Raw genomic sequence first — 18,555 nt, 5'->3', positions numbered from 1 at the left:
TGAAGTTTGAAGCCAGTATATCACAGTTTAAAGTGCGTAACCTTTGGAATCCTAGAGATCTGTGTTTGACTCTGGTTTCTAAATTTCTAGATGTATGGTGTTAAATGAGGCAATTCATGTAAATTGCCAAGTCCAGCACTCAACACATTGTTGATATTCAGCACATGTTAGATTCTTTCCTGTGTCCAGAGCGTGGCACAGCTATTTCTGCTTAGCTCATATAGAATATCAGTATATACCAATAGGATCTTTATACCAAGTTTATATAAAATTAATACATATAAAAATAGTTTGTTATGCCCTGTTTAATGGGCTTATAACTGTTCTCCTTTAATAGAATCTGATAGAATTTTTGCTATTTGTTAGAGTGATAAGCACACACTATTGTTTTCACTTTTATTTACAGCCAGAAATTAACTTACTTGAATAGTTTCACACTAATACTTCAGCTTTATTTCATTTTCCTATATTTCCTATATTTCACTAGTCCTATACGTGTGAACATTTACAACTTAATGCTCTTAAGGGTCAAGAACAGAAGGCCAAAGTGAATGCCATTTGGCATTCTTAGACTTCCTTTAATAATTTCATTATGGCGGGTGCCGGGCTGGCTCATTCGGTTAAGCATCTGCCTTCAGCTCAGGTCATGATCCCAGGGTCCTGGGATCAAGTCCCGTGTCAGGCTCTCTGCTCAGCGGGGAGTCTGCTTCTCCCTCTCCCGCTCCCCCTGCTCATGCTCTCTCTCTCTAAGTAAATAAATAAATAATCTTTAAAAAAATAATTCACTATGGCAATGGATTCTTTTTTGCCTCATTGGAATCAGTTTTGCATTTTAATTATCAGGGTTTTTTTTAAATTGAAAATAATCATCTTTAACCCTGAATAAAATACATTTGGTCAATGGATTTTTCCCTCTGGGCTATGCCTCACATCTCAGATCTCTGTGTGTTTGCACGCATGCGTGTGTGTACACACTCGTGCATGCATGTATCTTGCTTGAGTTCTCAACTGCATCGGTGATCCCTCATATCCTCACTGCCTTTCTTTTTCAGGATGACCACGTCAGTGGATGTCCTTGTGTCCATCTGTGTCATCTTTGCGATGTCCTTCGTCCCGGCCAGCTTTGTTGTGTTCCTGATCCAAGAGCGGGTCAGCAAAGCGAAGCACCTGCAGTTCATCAGTGGAGTAAAGCCTGTCATCTACTGGCTTTCCAATTTCGTGTGGGATATGGTAAAAACGCCAGTCTGCTGCCGCTTTCTAAATCGTCAGGGCTGGGGACTGGATGAAAGAGCCTCTGGCTCCTGTAAAAGTGTTTTAGGTAGTCAAAGTGAATGAAAAAGGAAAGGCAGAGGCTGTTGTATACTCTCATGACACTAAATATGGTATCAAATACAGAGCTGATCTCACACCGCAGAGAAAATCTGTCTACACTGCAATGAATACCACTACCATCACTACCACTAATTTCTTAAGTGACCACTTTTCAAAGTAACTTCGAGCTGGGAGATTCTTAGAACTCCAGTGCCTCTACCCTGTCTGGTAGGTTTTCACCTCCAGAAGCAGGCTGTTCTTTGCCTTAGTAGGAAATCCATCTTTCATTTGGAAACTCCATACATTTGACCCAGAAGCCTATCCATCCATTTCAGATACGGTTTTGTGCCAGCACTAACAGATTGCTTCTGTTCAGACCAATATGGAGGACTTCAAAGAATTCTGAAGTTCTAATTTTTGTAAAGTGGAGTTGAAATATATCTCCCTTGACTTCCATTAGTTGTAAGCCACACAGAATGAATTTAATCCTCCTCCCACTGCACAGCCCCTCGGGTATTTGAAGACAGCTTTCATTTAACCCAAGTCTTCCCCACATAAGATGATATATGAGAACACACTTTGTAATCTCCAGAGCACTATACAAATGCGAGTGATGATGGTGAGGATGATGTCTGTGCTGATTAGACCAAGCCTCTCAGACTTGTCACCCTTGTGATATGTTGACTTTCTGTGGCCATGCTCCACATTGTTAATGTTCCTTTGGAAAAGCCAAGCCCAGAACTAACCCTTCAGGCTCTGGTGTGAAGGGTTCCAAGTCTAGAGAGAGTTGATCTTTTTTTTTTTAAAGATTTTTTTTTATTTATTTATTTGAGAGAGAGAGAATGAGAGAGAGCAAGCACATGAGAGGGGGGAGGGTCAGAGGGAGAAGCAGACTCCCTGCCGAGCAGGGAGCCCGATGCGGGACTCAATCCAGGGACTCCAGGATCATGACCTGAGCCGAAGGCAGTCGCTTAACCAACTGAGCCACCCAGGTGCCCCGAGAGAGTTGATCTTTATCCCATACCTTCATCACTCAGCCCACAGGTTTTGCATGCAGAAGAAGCACTGTCTTGTTAGCAACTTGGTAGTGAACTGAAATTTCCATTTCCCAGAATGATTGGTGAATGGGGTCTCTTTCCTTCTACACGAATACAGTTGACTTTTTGAACCTAAAGTTTGTATTTATCCCTGTTACACTGCATCTTGTTTCCTATCCATTTGTTTTTGTTTTTATCTTGCCCCAGTAATTACTTCATTCTGTAAACACGTACCGAGTGCTCATGATGTATCTGACTGTGGCAAGCGCAGGGGATTCAGAGATGAAAGATCAAGTCTGTGAACTCAGAGACCTCACTTAGCTACCTGTGTATTATCTGTCACTTCCTGCTTTCGAGACTCTGAAATTTGCTAAAAGCGGGTCTTCATCTAAATTGATAAACCTATGGGGAAGGATGGGATTGAGGCAGAGCCCTGTGGTCCAAAGCTCAAATTCTTTTAACAGCCAACAAGCCCACTCTCACCTCCCTGCCTGTGCTTTGCTCTACCAGTTATGAACTCTCATAATTGTCCTGTAGTCAAGCCTTTATATTTGCATTGTAAGGCTTGATACACTGTCAGGACAGACTTTAAAATTATTCTCAGTGTGATGAAACAATTCTGACAGTGATGTTATGAGGTAAGCGCTTATAAATAGATGTGAGATTGAACTTGGGCAGACTATAATATAGCATTAATTATAAAACACATAATCATCTCCAGGAAGAATCATGGAAGCTTATTTGCTGCCTGTGAAATTACAATTACTCTGACCGGGAATCCATCGTTCAGTAAGTTTACTGAGCGTGACACCTTGGCTTAGCTGTTGGAAAGATGGAAAGGGCATGCAGTTTATAAAATCAGCCAAGGGTAAAAAGCTTGTCAAAATGTATTGTCCAGTATTTTGGTGAATACTTTATGTGGCTTCATTAATTCAAAGTTATTCTCTGCTCTGTTTATCTGCCCTTTCTTGTCCTGTGATGGTGAAGACTTGGGGTGTGTTGTGTCTCTGACTTAGGGGTAAACTTCATTTCCTTGTTCCACTTCTAGTGCAACTATGTGGTCCCTGCCACGCTGGTCATTATCATCTTCATCTGCTTCCAGCAGAAGTCCTATGTGTCCTCTACCAACCTGCCTGTGCTGGCCCTTCTACTTCTGTTGTACGGGTAAGGCACCTCTTGCGGGGTGGAAGGCATATGGTGCCCAGAGTCCGACGGAAGGCAGGGGACACCCAGTGGACATTTGTCTTTGTGCCTTACCAGGTGGTCGATCACACCTCTCATGTACCCAGCCTCCTTCGTGTTCAAGATCCCCAGCACAGCCTACGTGGTCCTCACCAGTGTGAACCTCTTCATCGGGATCAACGGCAGTGTGGCCACTTTTGTGCTGGAGCTCTTTACCAACAATGTGAGTCCTGTAGGAAGAGCACCTCCTGCAGGGACGAGTCTCTGCGAGCCAGAGGACCGTGCTGCTCATGATCTTACGCCGCTTGTCTGTGGTGCTGACACCGCAGACCTCTCTGTCCTTCAGATTCTCTCCTCTCTGGGTTTGCGTAGCACCTCTTTCTCCTCCTTTTCCTTATATTTCTCTGATTGATCAAACCCTTTGGTTTCCTTTGACAGGTTCTTTTGTACTCCTTTCTGTTTCGGTGCTGCTCTTCCCAATATGTGGTGCTTTGCCATCTTTGCTTTCCACTTCAGATTTGTCTCTGTGTGATGCTGTTCATTCCCGAGGCTTTTACTGACCCCCCTCTCTGTGTCTTACTTATGTTGTTATCTTCCAGATCTTTGCCTTTGACCCTGATTGTTCCCTTGAACTCTAGTCTCACGTTTTCACTTGCTAGCAGGTGGCTCCATTTAGGTTATTTCCAGATACCCCAGACTTGACCTGTCCTCATCATCTTCTCCCTCAGGACCTAGTACTTGTCCTGCTATTCCTGTCACACTGGATGGCACTACCATCCACCCGGTCACCCCGGCTGACAATAGTATGGGCATCATATATACTTTGCTTTTGCTTATTTCCCACATTCAACTATTTACCTTGTCAGTTCTTCCAATTGCATGTCTTTTATTTTTTTTTTTTAAAGATTTTATTTATTTATTTGAGAGAGAGAGAATGAGAGACAGAGAGCATGAGAGGGAGGAGGGTCAGAGGGAGAAGCAGACTCCCTGCCGAGCAGGGAGCCCGATGCGGGACTCGATCCTGGGACTCCAGGATCATGACCTGAGCCGAAGGCAGTCGGTTAACCAGCTGAGCCACCCAGGCGCCCTAATTGCATGTCTTTTTAAGTGTCTCTGCCCATTCCTGTTGGCATTGTCTTTGTCCAGACACCTTAACTTAGCACGCAAGGCCTTCAGAGCTGTACGGCCCTTCGTGGCCGCATCCCGCCACACCCTTTCCCGAGGCTCTGTAACTTCATCTGAGTTGGTTGTTCCTTAAACCCTCCATTCTCCTGTAGGTCTGACTTCCTTTCTCTCACTAACCCCTCAAGACCGCGCTCAACTGTGAAGCTTTCCTTTCCTGCCCTATGGGAGGTGCTCTCTCCGTCCCCAGTGCTCCCAAAAGCCCTCACTTCACGCCTCCTGTACAACACCTCTCCAATGATGCACTTCCTCCAGAGTAGAGACTGTTTATTAACCTTTGCCCGCCCTGTGCCCTAGCACAAGGCATTCAGCCCACAGCAACGGAACTGTTGGATGTTTGGCCACTGGCTTGATGTACACAAGAAGAATTGTTAAAATGCCAACAAAATCCTGAAGCTGAAATATGGACCCAGACATGAGCAATTTGCTTTTGAAATGCTAAGCCAGTATTTTATTATGGATTTGCTTCTGATTAAACATAACCGTGTTTCTAAACTTTGCTCATAGTTCTCCACACTCATAGCATTACTGCAAATCCTCTAAAGAGGAAATTTTATTATGTCATATGTCATCAACTGTGGCTACCACTCTTATTGGTGTCTGAATTCAAAGGTTCAGTTTGACCCCGGGGAATCAAATTTTTCTTCTCTCCCGTTATTGCAGACCTTGATATATTTTTAGCCTAAACCATAAATGACATTCAGTTTCTCTCTGTCTTACTATATTTTTCTTAGAAGCTGAATAACATCAATGATATCCTGAAGTCTGTATTCTTGATCTTCCCACATTTTTGCCTGGGACGGGGGCTCATTGACATGGTGAAAAACCAGGCAATGGCTGACGCCTTGGAAAGGTTTGGTGAGTGACAGCAGCGGCTCGAGGGTGCTTGCCTGGAGATGGCCGTTCTCGTGAGCCTCAGTTCTCCGGACTTTGGGTTGGAAAGAGGCTGGTGACGGGGCATAGGACTTCCCACCACTGAGAAAAGGTTCATGACAATGAATCTGGATGTGGCATGGGTCTTTGGATAGAACATTCGTCTGTGTCTCAGATAGCATTGAGAAAAAGGAGAGGGGAGGTTTAGAGGTAAGGAAAAAAAACAGTGGCTTTATCCTGAATCCAGGGAATAATGCCACTGGTTGCATTTGTTAGTCACTGGAAAACTCAAAGCACAGTTTGAGAATTGGATACAGGCCAGAGAATCAGAAGGAAGGGTGCAAACTTTGGCTCTGACGACGAGGAAAATCATGGGCCTTTTACACAGTCTATAAAAAGGTAATTTACTGCAGCTCTTTCTGTCTTTAGAGTCTTTAAAAATATTTCTCCTGTAGCCACATTACTATTCTTTATCCACTGGCTCATATAGCTAGATGGGCCATGTTAGTTAATAGACATAGGAGAGGAACTTTTTTTTTTTTCCATCTAGCAGGTACAAAGGAGATACATAAGGAATGTAAGGAATATTCCCATAAAGCCGGGTGATTTAATTGGTTCACTAGGTTATATTATATGCTACTGAAAGAGGCATCTTTTTTTTTTTTAAAGATTTTATTTATTTATTTGATAGAGACACAGCGAGAGAGGGAACACAAGCAGGGGGAGTGGGAGAGGGAGAAGCAGGCTTCCCGCTGAGCAGGGAGCCCGATGTGGGGCTCGATCCCAGGACCCTGAGATCATGACCTGAGCCGAAGGCAGACGCTTAATGACTGAGCCACCCAGGCGGCCCAAGAGGCATCTTTTTAAAGTGCTCTCTAATCTTCCTTTAGTGAAACTTACAGTTTGCTAAAATACCCTAGAAGTTACCCTGGATTGCTTGCCTTTTTTAAAAAGGATTTTCGGCATGTCTCATTTAAAAAGGAAACATAAGATATGAAATTATAGGTCTAATACATGTTGGTTCTGAAATTCTGACTGATAATGAGTCACGATATATTTTCCCAAAACCCTACCCTAAATCAGACTTGGAAGTAGTCACTCCCTTAATTTTTCCTCCTTGTCATAGGCAATAACCATTGATGTTTCTAGGAACAGAGGTAAATTTGAGCCTGAATTTGAGGAACGGCCATGGTCTTCGGTGCCTCCATTCTAACTGGATCTCTGCATTGTGTCTACCAGGGGAGAACCGTTTTGTTTCGCCACTGTCCTGGGACTTAGTGGGACGAAACCTCTTCGCCATGGCCGTGGAAGGGGTGGTATTCTTCCTCATCACTGTTCTCATCCAGTACAGATTCTTCATCAGGCCCAGGTGAGCTTTTTCTCAGAACTCATGGAGCATCTGGTTGAGGGTCACAGAAGAACACGGGGAATCACTGGTCAGTGGTGGTTGCATTGCATTCAACTCAAGACGATCCAGCTAATTTTCCTAATGTGGGCATCCTCTAGCCCACATCACTGCTGATCCTAAAAACTGTGGAGAGTAGATTTAAAGGACTTCCTTAAAAATTGGATCTTTGTCTTGAAAAATACCTTGAAATACTGATTTTTCTTAAATGTTTCTCCCAAGACCTGTAGATGCAAAGCTTCCTCCTTTGAATGATGAGGATGAAGATGTGAAGCGGGAAAGACAGAGAATTCTTGATGGTGGAGGACAGAACGACATCTTGGAAATCAAGGAGCTGACTAAGGTGAGGCAGCGAGTACAGGCTGTAACAACTTCAGTTTTTTTCAGCTTTATATGTTGGAAATGAGCATTTTTGCTGATTTGATTAATGAAAAGAATATGTGCATCGAGACCAAACTTCTATCAATTTAATTTTATTTAAGATACACCGAGGGGACTTCTTAATTAAAGAAATCCTACTGAGAATACTTCTGTAATGTGAAGTCTGGTTCTCAAGTATATTTGTTTCTCACACTTACATTTATGTGTTTGTTAAAACATACTAAAATTGTATATCCGGTCAAAGCCGAGGTAGGAAGAATAAATGGTTGATTTTTGAGTATCATGGTCTAAAAAGCTGGTATGTCTCTGTTGCTCAGGAGAGCGGTTTGTTTCAGCCCACTCTAGTTCACTTTTTTATAATATGTACAATATTTGCAGTGTTTAGATTATACATTTTGGCCCTGTAGAATTTTTTTTTTAATGTAGGCTCCATGCCCAGCACAGGGCTTGAATTCACAACCCTGAGATCAAGACCTGAGCTGAGATCAAGGGTTGGACGCTTATCCGACTATGCCACCCAGGTGTCCCTAGAATTTAATTTTTAAAATGCCTACAATATCAAGTAAATGAAAAATTATGTAGATATAAATGACCAATGTCTCTTAAAAAGGTTGATAATAGATTAAAAATAAAAAATTCACTTTTATTTTAAGCTTTTGAACCATTCAGACACAGAGACAGATCATGGCTCTTGGCATATCAAATATGTGACTTAGTTTTATTGATGAGCCTTGCTTCGTGGTGTGTTTGGGTTATAGTTCCCTCTTCCCCAGTTGCTTGCGATAGTTGTGATTCACTATGGCTCTTGAATTTTTGCATTTTGTTGGTTGCAGATATATAGAAGAAAGAGGAAGCCTGCTGTTGACAGGATTTGCGTTGGCATTCCGCCTGGCGAGGTAAAGGCACTGTCTACACTGTACTTGGCCCTGTTAATTCATATTACCTACCCAATCAAACAACAACGTCTGTAAGGCTTGAAAGTAGTTTTTAAAGCTTTCTCTATTTATGTCTATATGGAGCAATCAGTCATTGAGAAGATGTCAAAAAGCAACAATTTTGGATAATCTCAGGCAGTTTAAGAAAAGAATGCACATCCAGAATGTGTCTTTGTGATCCATTCAAGATGATGAAATTCAAATAGATTTTTTTTAAGTAGGTTTTTTTCTTTTCTTGTTCATGTTTGTGTTCTTTTATGCCCTTTAGGCAAATTAGGTGGTGAAATGTGACTTGATTGGGCTTCCATTACTGTTTTTCACACATTAACTTTGGCTTCAACCTGACAGCTCCAATAATATTTACAAATATGCTCAATATGTCTCATTATAAATGTTTAAATATCTATAAAGTTCTTAAAACCCCCCAAAATTTGACTCTTTATTGACATTTAAGAATGTTTTAGAGTCGTGTCATCTCAAAACTAAGCTGAGGTGACTATTTTATAAGGGTCATTTATATTCAGATTATTAGAAGTTTGCTTAAACAGCTGACCCAATCTCTTTCAGTGCTTTGGACTTCTGGGAGTTAACGGGGCTGGGAAATCATCAACTTTCAAGATGTTAACTGGAGATACCACTGTTACCAGAGGAGATGCTTTCCTGAACAAAAATAGGTGAGAAAAGACGTGGACTGTATTTTGCCACAAAGACTTTTTTTTTTTTATTTAAATAGATATATTTTTATTTTTCTGACTATAACGGTACTATGTAATTTATAAAAATGTTGAAATAGATAAAGTGTAAAGACAAGAATAAAAATCATCCATAATCCCACTACCTGAAGATAACTACTATTTACATTTTTTTCTCCCAGTCTCCCTCTATTTTTTTTTTTTTAACAGCTTTATTCAGGTATAATTTTACATAGCATATAGTTTACTTGTCTTAAGAGTACAGTGATTTCTAGTGATTTCTAGTCGATTTACAAGGCTGTGCACTCATCACCACAATCCAGCTTTAGAACATTCCCACCACCCCCAAACTCTATTTTACACATATAAATATATTGTAAAATTGAGATCATACTATATCTAGATTTTTGAAATTAGTTTATTGTTAATGAGTCTAGTATGGACATTTCTTAATGGGTTGCATATTCTAAGATGTAGCCTTTGCGTTGCTGCATAAACCCCCCCCCCCATGTATACTTATCTGCAGTTTATTTAATCAGTTCCTTATTGCTGGACATTTATTAGTTTCTGTTTTTGATTATGTAAATATGTCCTTGCGTTCATCTTTTATTTCCTCAGGGAACATTCCTACAAGGTAAAAGGGTATGTACTTGCCAAATTGCCCTCCCTAAAGGGTATCAATTATCGAGGCCACAATAGGCCATTATCTGAGAATGCACAGGTCACTAAGCAATCTGATCTTTAGGCGCACCTCCACTTTAGAGACCTATTAGGCAATGTTACCCTTGGGTACTCTAAATATGTGGGGCTTCTCTGGGCTTTTTATATGGAGAGGTGGTGTAAGACAGTGGCTTTTGAACTTTTCTGACCATGACCCATAGTAGCAAATACATTTACTTCTCAACCTAGTAAATACACAAAATCACATAAATAGGCATATCTTAAAAAAAAAAAAAATCTTATCGTGACCCATTAAATTTATTTTGTAACTCACTAATGGGTGATGACTCACAATTTAGAAATAATAGATAGGGGGCTAATAGTCAATAAAATTGAAAAGAGTGAGGGACTTAATATACTCATGGGTCCCCTCTTTTGTCTCTTATCAGTTTTTTCAGTAGCAGGGTAGAGAAGGTTTAAGAGAACAGAAATTCTGGAATAGCAGGCCTAAGACTGCATCTGCTTCCCCAGGTTTGTTCCTTCTACCAGGTTCCTGGGATACAAAGCAACAGGAGCAATGGGCTCAAACTAAGGTTTATCACAGTGACCTGTTGTAAGAGCTGGCTTGGGCAGTGTTGCTGGGAGGGCCAGGCACAGTGTCTGTGGGCCTCTCAATCATAACTCTGGAAAGGGCTGGACCTGGGAGTGTGAAACAGATAGGCAGAAGGGAATGAATACTGCTAGAAGACCAAACAAAGGCCAAACGCTGTCCAGAGGTGGCCGATGTGCAGCCAGCAGACTGGATGGGACACTGGGCTTCTCCCACATCAAGGATTCTTAACCTGACATGGGCCTCATTGGGCCCAAAAGCTGCTTCCACCAATATATTTAAAGCTGTGTATGTAGATATATTTTTTGGTCACCAGATTTTCGGAGAGCCTGTGATCAAAAACAAAAGCAAAATAAAACAAAGATCTCCAAAACAAAACCCTTAAAAACCAGGAGGGTGCCCGGGTTGGGTAAATAGTGGGACCAGGGGGTCTAGACCATGTTGTGGCCGAGTCAATGTATGGGCAGCAAACAGCAGAGGGAGGGAGGTCACACCCAGATTTGCTGGGCCTCCTCTGGGTCTGAATGGCCATGAGGGAGACTTCGGAGTAACAGAGTACTTGGTATGTATGGCTGGGTCACAGGGCCACGTCTGGGATGGAGACTTAGTGTTAAAGCCCCAGGACCGTGTGAGTGGGGTTGTTGGTAGAGGTAGTGCAGTTGGGACGGACTGGGGGATCTTGAAACGGGACTGAGCCTGCGGCTTGAGGTGTTGGGAGAGCCAGGTGCAAGTAGGCAGGACAGAGGCGGGAACCCTGACTGCCAGGGGGCTGGCCTCTGGGGGGTGGGGCGTGGGGTAGAAAGATGATTCCTTCAGGCTACAGCGAGTGCGCTCACTGGTTATTTTTGTCATGTGCAAGCATGCTTTATAGGAACATGAGACAAGACTGTCCCATCAGAATCTCTCTAAATGCTTGAAACCTGACCAGTTTTTCCTTTGCAGTATCTTATCAGACATCCATGAAGTCCATCAGAACATGGGCTATTGCCCTCAGTTCGATGCCATCACAGAGCTACTGACCGGAAGAGAGCACGTGGAGTTCTTTGCCCTCTTGAGAGGAGTCCCAGAGAAAGAAGTTGGCAAGGTACGGTGGGCACCAGAAGCCAGCCTGCCCCCTTCGGCAGGCTGACGGTATACCTTACAAGTGACCACTGGCTTCAGGCTCTTTTTACGCATGGATGCAGCAATATGAAATGCTGGCTCTTTGCATCTACTTTGCAGGGTGGGAGTCCGTGGGGGCAGGGGTGGGGGCAGGGGTGAGTGGACAGACACGTGCTGGAGAGCAGAGAGGAAGTGCTGTGCCCACCCCGAGTCCTTTCCCCCTGCTTTTTGGCTCCTTGGCACTTGATATTATAGAATCTACTCAGTGAAAAGAATTTTCCTAGTTCTACTCTGTAAAGAATCATATACAAGTGTAAGAAAGCATGATTAACAAATCAGACAAAAGTCAAGGTCCTTTTTATTACTCTAGGTTGGTGAGTGGGCAATTCGGAAACTGGGCCTTGTAAAGTATGGAGAAAAATATGCTGGCAACTACAGTGGAGGCAACAAGCGCAAGCTCTCAACGGCCATGGCTCTGATCGGCGGGCCCCCTGTCGTGTTTCTGGTGAGTATGACTGTGCATGGAGCACTCTTGTTTGGGCCTGAATGGAAAACATCACTTCCCTGAAGTCCTGTATGTCTAGGGATATTGCCGGACTGGCCATCCTTCCTCCGACCAGGAATGGCAGAGCAGCCTTAGAAAACCAGAGGGAAGGAAGTTCCTTTGTTCTTCTCCTTGATACACATTGGGGTGGCTTTGCCATGCCCTCCGATGCTCCAAAGGAGAGATGCTCCAGGGCCCTTGTTTCTCTGGTGTTGGGGAACCCCGGCATGTGTGGCTGAGTCTTGGATATGTGATTTGACCTTTCTCTGGAACATTCTTTATGACGATCTATGTGTTCATCTCCTGAAGATGGAGATTGTGGACACAGCTTCAAGATCCCCAGGGTGGCACCTGGGTCATTGTCCTAACATACAAATAGATGGAAAACAGAAGATTAAACTGGACATAGCCCCTTGACCCGTTTTCTTCTGCCTGGAAGTGATTACAGGCAGAAGCCTTAAGGCTTTAATGTTATCTGGACCATTTGGGTCTGCAATTTGTTTCTCTAAGACTAGCAAGTACAATATAACAGGTCAAGCTGTAATGAGCTAGAATAAAAAAAGAAGAAAAGTAATTTTACCCAAACCTTATATGGACTTTAATAGAGATTTCAGACAAAAAGAATTTTTAGTGTGTACTTGTCAGTCATGAAAAGATGATTGAAACTAAATAGCCTTTTCCTTTCCCTTTCTATTCATTTGGAGAAATTTAATTTTACAAAAATTTGAGTTTCCCACTTGAATGACACATTGGTAAGAGTGAACTGGTTACAAACAAGTATGCATTTTACTGCTGTATGTGAGGTCTGGTTCTTTGGTCTATCAAGAAATAACTAGACTGGTAAGTTGAAATTTAGGCTATTTTAAAGATGCTTCTGCATTTAAAAACAAATCTTTGTGTTTTAACAAATAATAGGACTTATTTTATTCTAATTACAGGATGAACCTACCACAGGCATGGACCCCAAAGCCCGGCGATTCTTGTGGAATTGTGCCCTAAGCATTGTCAAGGAAGGCAGATCAGTAGTGCTTACATCTCATAGGTCAGTAGTGAAGACTTGGCGTGGCATCTGTGTTGTGTTTATTTAAGGTTTTCCAAGTAGCAATGTGATCATTGTATAAAAATTAGAAAGTATAGAAAGGCAAAGAGAAAATGTGATAATCACCTGAAATTCTATCACTAGGACACAACCATTGCTGTCATTGGCTATATATCTTTGCAGTTTTCCTGTGCAAATCTGTACACACACACACATGTACACACACCCACACCAGGCATGTGTGTGTGTGTATTTTTACAAGCAAAATGCAAGCTTTGTACATACACTGTTCTTTTTCACTTAATATTTTGTGAACATTATTTCAAGTCAGTACATTTAGATGTGTCATCATTTCTTATGGCCCTGAGTAGGCAGTATTCCAATAGGAAATACCCTAATTTATGTAACTGTTCCTCTTTTTGTAGATATTTGGACTGTTTCCAACTTTTTTTTCTTTTTTTACAAGTGTAAACAGCATGGCTGTAAACAGCGTTATCCCCACATCTTGGTGTATTTGTCATAGGAGGCAGTTGTGCCCTAGGAAGCTGGGAATCTATTTCTTCGAAATTCCAGATGTCCTATGATGTTTGGATGGTTAGAGGAGCATCTTTCTAAAACAAAAATCTCTGTTTTCCCACAGTATGGAAGAATGTGAAGCTCTTTGCACTAGGATGGCAATTATGGTCAATGGGAGGTTCAGGTGTCTCGGCAGCGTCCAACATCTGAAAAATAGGTAACAAGGATCATTTCTTGGGGATAACACCTACTGAGAACACTTGTGCTTATTCTTTCTGTGAGCATATAAATGGTGGCTCTAAAATAAGGGGAAATAAACTGAACAAAATGGTATAGTGGAAAGAATGGGGGCTTTGAAGTCAAACAGACTTGACTGATTTGAATTCTCTCTTTACTTTTTCTTGGTGTGTGCCCTTGGACAAATCACTTAACCTTTCTGAGTTTGTATCCTAGGAATATCTGCTTTCTGGCTTTGCTAAACAAATGCGGTGGGGAATTTTACACATGTCAGTATGGTTAGGCTTTGGAGTCCAACACAAACGAGTCTACATCCTGGCCCTACCACTTAGGAGCTCTGTACCATGGGCAAGTGACTAACTCCCTGGGCTTCAGTTTCTCTGTAACATGTCAGACTTCACGTGTCCAGGTGAGGATCTAATGGAATCGTGTGTCTGAGGCACTTGGCATGGCACGTCATGTAGAATAGATACTCAGTAAATGGTAACCAGTTCCTTCTCTCAGATACTTATTTTGAGAAGTTTCCTGAGGATCTTCCATTGGTGTTTTTTTTTTTTTTTTCCCTGCTTTCAGGTTTGGAGATGGTTACACAATAGTGGTACGGATAGCAGGGTCCAACCCTGACCTGAAGCCTGTCCAGGAGTTCTTCGGACTTGCCTTCCCAGGAAGTGTCCTCAAAGAGAAGCACCGGAACATGCTACAGTACCAGCTTCCATCTTCACTATCTTCTCTGGCCAGGATATTCAGCATCCTTTCCCAGAGCAAAAAGAGACTCCACATAGAAGACTACTCTGTTTCTCAGACAACACTTGACCAAGTAAGCTTTGAATGTCCAAAACAGATTGACTTTTCAGGGTGAAGATTCCTGATTCCTCTCCCCCACTCCCATTATGGGTCCTAGAGCAGATTTGACTGTCTGAGCTTGAATTTCTGATTTCCAACAAGCTATGCTTTTTACTAAACTGCTCTGAATGTGTAAAGGGAGATGATTCTATCTACTTTAGAGGGTTATTGTGAGAATAGGTTGTAATAATAATCACAGTAACTATCATTTTCTGAGTATCTACCATGTGCCAGACATTTTGCCAGGTGTCTTATCCCATTTAAATTAGATAACATCAAGTACCAACCGGATTCTGGCACTTAGTAGCTATTCAGTAAATGTTAGTTTATGTTTCTCTTCCCTTTTAATCAGGCCTGTATGAATCAAAATAGACGACCGAGCAGTTGGTGATTTGAGGGGCAATAGGGAAGCTCAGTTTTTAAATGGTTAAGGCTTTTTCCAGGTATCCCCGTCCCCCTCACACAGTTTTCTACTTAATCTACTTATTCGATCTTGTGTTCTGCTACCTGAATTAATCTCCACATGGTGAAATGCAATCAGAATAAAGGAGGAGCAAGTAGAGAGGTATTTACAAAGGTCCACCTTTCTTTTGACAGGTATTTGTAAACTTCGCCAAGGACCAAAGTGATGATGACCACTTAAAGGACTTGTCATTACACAAAAACCAGACAGTAGTCGATGTTGCAGTTCTCACATCTTTTCTCCAGGATGAGAAAGTGAAAGAAAGTTACGTATGAAGAATACTGTTCGTACAGGCGGACTAAAAGAAAGGAGGAACTAGCCCTTCCTTTGCACCATGTGAAGTGTTCCAAGAGAAGAGCTGGACGTTTTTTGTGGGAAGAAGTAAACTGGATACTGTACTGATACTATTCAATGCAATGCAATTCAATGCAATGAAAACAAAATTCCATTACAGGGGCAGTGCCTTTGTAGCCTATGTCTCGTATGGCTCTCAAGTGAAAAAGACTTGAATTTAGTTTATTACCTTATACCTACGTGAAACTCTAGTATGGAACCCAGTGGACATATGGGTTTGAAATCACACTTTTTTTTTTTTGTTGTTCCTTTGTATTCTCACTGGGGTTGCAACAATAATTAATCAAGTAATCATGGCCAGTGATTATTTATCAAAATCAAAAGGCGTGTTACATCTTCATTCACGAAGCCGTGCCATGCCAGGAGACTGGTTTCCCGGCGACACATCCATTGCTGGCGATGAGTGTGCCAGAATGACTAGTGCCAAGTTGCTCAGAAAGCCTGAAGGACCGTGGTGTGTCGTGCACACTTTTGCAACAGCTGTTCTGCTTCAGAGTCCATCAGCATCGGTGTCAGGTGACAGAATGGTGCCCTGGACGGGGAAAGCCCTCCATTGTTTCCCTCTTTGATGAGCTGCTCTGGTGTGGCCATAACATTGCAAGTGTGGGTAGCTCAAGACAGGTGAGACTTGGTTCCATGGGTCTCCAGGGCCATTTTTCTGGGACTCTTGAAATATACTTAGATCCTGGTAAGCAGCAAAGAGCTGCCGAACTGTTGAGGCTGCAAGCTGCTGAGGCCAGGTCACGGGACTAAAGAGCTGGCTTGTTCAAACCTCGGGAGGCCTGTGTCCATTTGTCCTGGTTGTCTGCTAACACGGTACATTGCATCTCAAGATCTTCCTGTTTCACCCAAGTGTAGTATTATTTCTGGCTTTTTAAATTAATCTAGAATATGAAAGGATAGAGTTGTATTTTGACAAAAATCTTTGTACTTTTAATGTTTGGAATCTTAAGTTCTGTCAGTGACTTGTGAATCCCTTGGAATGGCCTCTTTGTAGAACCCCGTGGCATAGAGGAGTGGCCCCACTGCCTCACTAGCTTTCTCATGGAAGCTTGCAGATGGAACCTCTGATTAGTGCCTGGTGACCAGAAAACAATGTGGTGGTCAAGATCTCATGACAGCATTATATTTGAGTTTCTTTAAGATCATTCAAAATACTCTTAATCTCAGCTTGTTAATCAAGTATTTTTTGAGTGTGTGTTATAGCTGAATTGACTGTGTATGGATGGATTGGGTGGGGAGGAATTAAGTCTCAGTAGATATCCTGTGCCATGTTACTCAGCTAACAGGTTTACAAATATAGGTTGTTTTGTTGTTGTGGTTGTGGGATCCCAGTGAATACTGGGCAGCCTTTTTTTTTTTAAATAGCAACAGTGCAAAAGCCAAAAAAGTCTGTCATAAGGGTCACAAAACTAAACAATGAATACTTTCACAAAAAAGATCAATAACTTTAAAACTTGTTGAGTAACACAACTTGTGCTTATGGGTATATTTGGTACTGTCAGAAAATTGGCTTTGAAGATCTTAGATACCCCATTCTGACAATCTCAAATTTTTCACCTCTTCAGTCCTGAATTTCTCATGAAAAAAATAAAAACAGCAAATGCCCCCACATGAAATATATTTGACTTTTCTGATCCAGTCTTATTTTTTTAGTCAATAAACACTTTAAAAAATATTATTTCACTAATGCTTAATGTGATCTGTCTTGAGACAACAAAAATATGAGGGAAGTACTACTGGGTGAAATTCAAGCCATCTTTCAATATCATTACTAATTTCTTTTTCTAAAATTTAAATACTAACTCTAAAGGTGTTAAGATTTCACATCTATTTCAAATCTGTTTTTTAAAATTTACAGAAAGTTATCACATAACTTGTTTGGCAAAAGAAAATGACTTAGAAATTAATGCCAATATTTTCTAAAATGATAAACAAGTAATGAAGGCCCATTTCCAGTAACTATTGGCATGATGAGGTCATTACATTTTGTGCAATCTTTAATGATATAAAATTCATAATTTAGTTTCTCCTTATTTAATATTTTTCAAAATCAAACTTTTGTTAGTTTTCCCATTTCACTAGAATCATGTTCTAATTCTCTATTTTATTAAATCAGTGAGCAGCTCCTGGCTCTAATTACTCTGACTTCAAGGCCATATTTTAAAAAATTCAAGAGACTGTGAACTGTTTTGGAAAAAAAAAAAAAAAATTCAATATAGATTTCCAAGGATCTCTTCTGAAGCTAGAAACAATCTATAGCTACACCCTGACTTCATTGTTACCTTTTAAACTACCCAAATAGTAATCTTCTACATTTTCCTGTGTAAACCTAATTATAGTAGAATTTTTTACCAACTCTACTCAAGTAAAATTTCTATATATTCCCTGTGGAAATATAAGTATGTGAGTTTCAAAAATTCTCAAAAAAGTGTCCAAAGGTTGCCGCTTTTGCTTCTTTTGGACACCTTGGAAACTTTATTTTAATCAACTGTGAATATGAAAAATACAAAAGAAAACAATCACAAAGCCCTTTTATACATACATAAACATCCAGCACAGCTCATTGTTAAAAAACAGCCAAACCTCAGACTACTGTATTTCAATCTCTGTACTGAAAGCGTGTGCATTGTGGCGATTAAATGTTGCACGTCTTTCATTCACTGTAATCATTGACGAAAGGGATTTGTCTGTTTTCTTCTCGTGGTTGTATATATCAGGTAAATTTTTTTCCAAAGAGCCATGTGTCATATATAATATTGAACCACTTTGATACTGAGATACTAATTTGTACCCTTGTTACTATTTACTAGTAATAGTACTCTAGTAATATAGCTCTAATTCTCTTCAAAATTGTTGCATCCCTTTTATAGAATGTTTCTATTTCCATAAGGATTAAGTATTCTCTCTTCTTATACCCTAGGATGAAGCTATGTTTTTGTGCTTTTTCTTTATCATTGGCTCTTCATTCCAAGCACTTTATGCTGTCTCTAATGGGATCTATTTTTGCACTGGAATTTCTGAGAATTGCAAAACTAGACAAAAGTTTCACAACAGATTTCTAAGTTAAATCATTTTCATTAAAAGGAAAAAAAGAAAAAAAATTTTGTATGTCAGTAACTTTATATGAAGTATTAAAAAAAGCATATTTCTATGTTGTAATGAGTCACGAAATAAAGCTGTGACAGTT

At 41.0% G+C, this 18,555-nt stretch overlaps 1 protein-coding gene across 6 annotated transcripts in view; it reads left to right on the top strand.

Annotated features, from left to right (window-relative positions):
• Positions 1-18,555, top strand: part of ABCA1 (ATP binding cassette subfamily A member 1) — a 126,890-nt gene extending 108,335 nt beyond the window's left edge. For 3 of the 6 annotated variants that reach the window (XM_078061545.1, XM_036111445.2, XM_078061544.1), the window contains 14 exons: positions 1,053-1,230; positions 3,397-3,512; positions 3,609-3,753; positions 5,447-5,570; positions 6,825-6,954; positions 7,213-7,333; positions 8,205-8,267; positions 8,874-8,980; positions 11,211-11,352; positions 11,740-11,874; positions 12,852-12,955; positions 13,593-13,685; positions 14,279-14,522; positions 15,146-18,555. In XM_078061545.1, the coding sequence (XP_077917671.1) occupies positions 1,053-1,230; positions 3,397-3,512; positions 3,609-3,753; positions 5,447-5,570; positions 6,825-6,954; positions 7,213-7,333; positions 8,205-8,267; positions 8,874-8,980; positions 11,211-11,352; positions 11,740-11,874; positions 12,852-12,955; positions 13,593-13,685; positions 14,279-14,522; positions 15,146-15,286 (1,843 nt within the window). In that variant the 3' untranslated portion in view covers positions 15,287-18,555. The remainder of the gene's footprint in view (positions 1-1,052; positions 1,231-3,396; positions 3,513-3,608; positions 3,754-5,446; positions 5,571-6,824; positions 6,955-7,212; positions 7,334-8,204; positions 8,268-8,873; positions 8,981-11,210; positions 11,353-11,739; positions 11,875-12,851; positions 12,956-13,592; positions 13,686-14,278; positions 14,523-15,145) is intronic. The other 3 variants (XR_013443784.1, XR_013443783.1, XR_013443782.1) reach the window with 3 other exon arrangements.

This window comes from Halichoerus grypus, chromosome 14 (assembly GCF_964656455.1).
Source record: "Halichoerus grypus chromosome 14, mHalGry1.hap1.1, whole genome shotgun sequence".
In the NCBI taxonomy this organism is placed as follows: Eukaryota; Metazoa; Chordata; class Mammalia; order Carnivora; family Phocidae; genus Halichoerus; species Halichoerus grypus.
The sequence above is the reverse complement of the archived record's forward strand: the minus strand, read 5'-3'. Positions and strand labels throughout refer to the sequence as shown.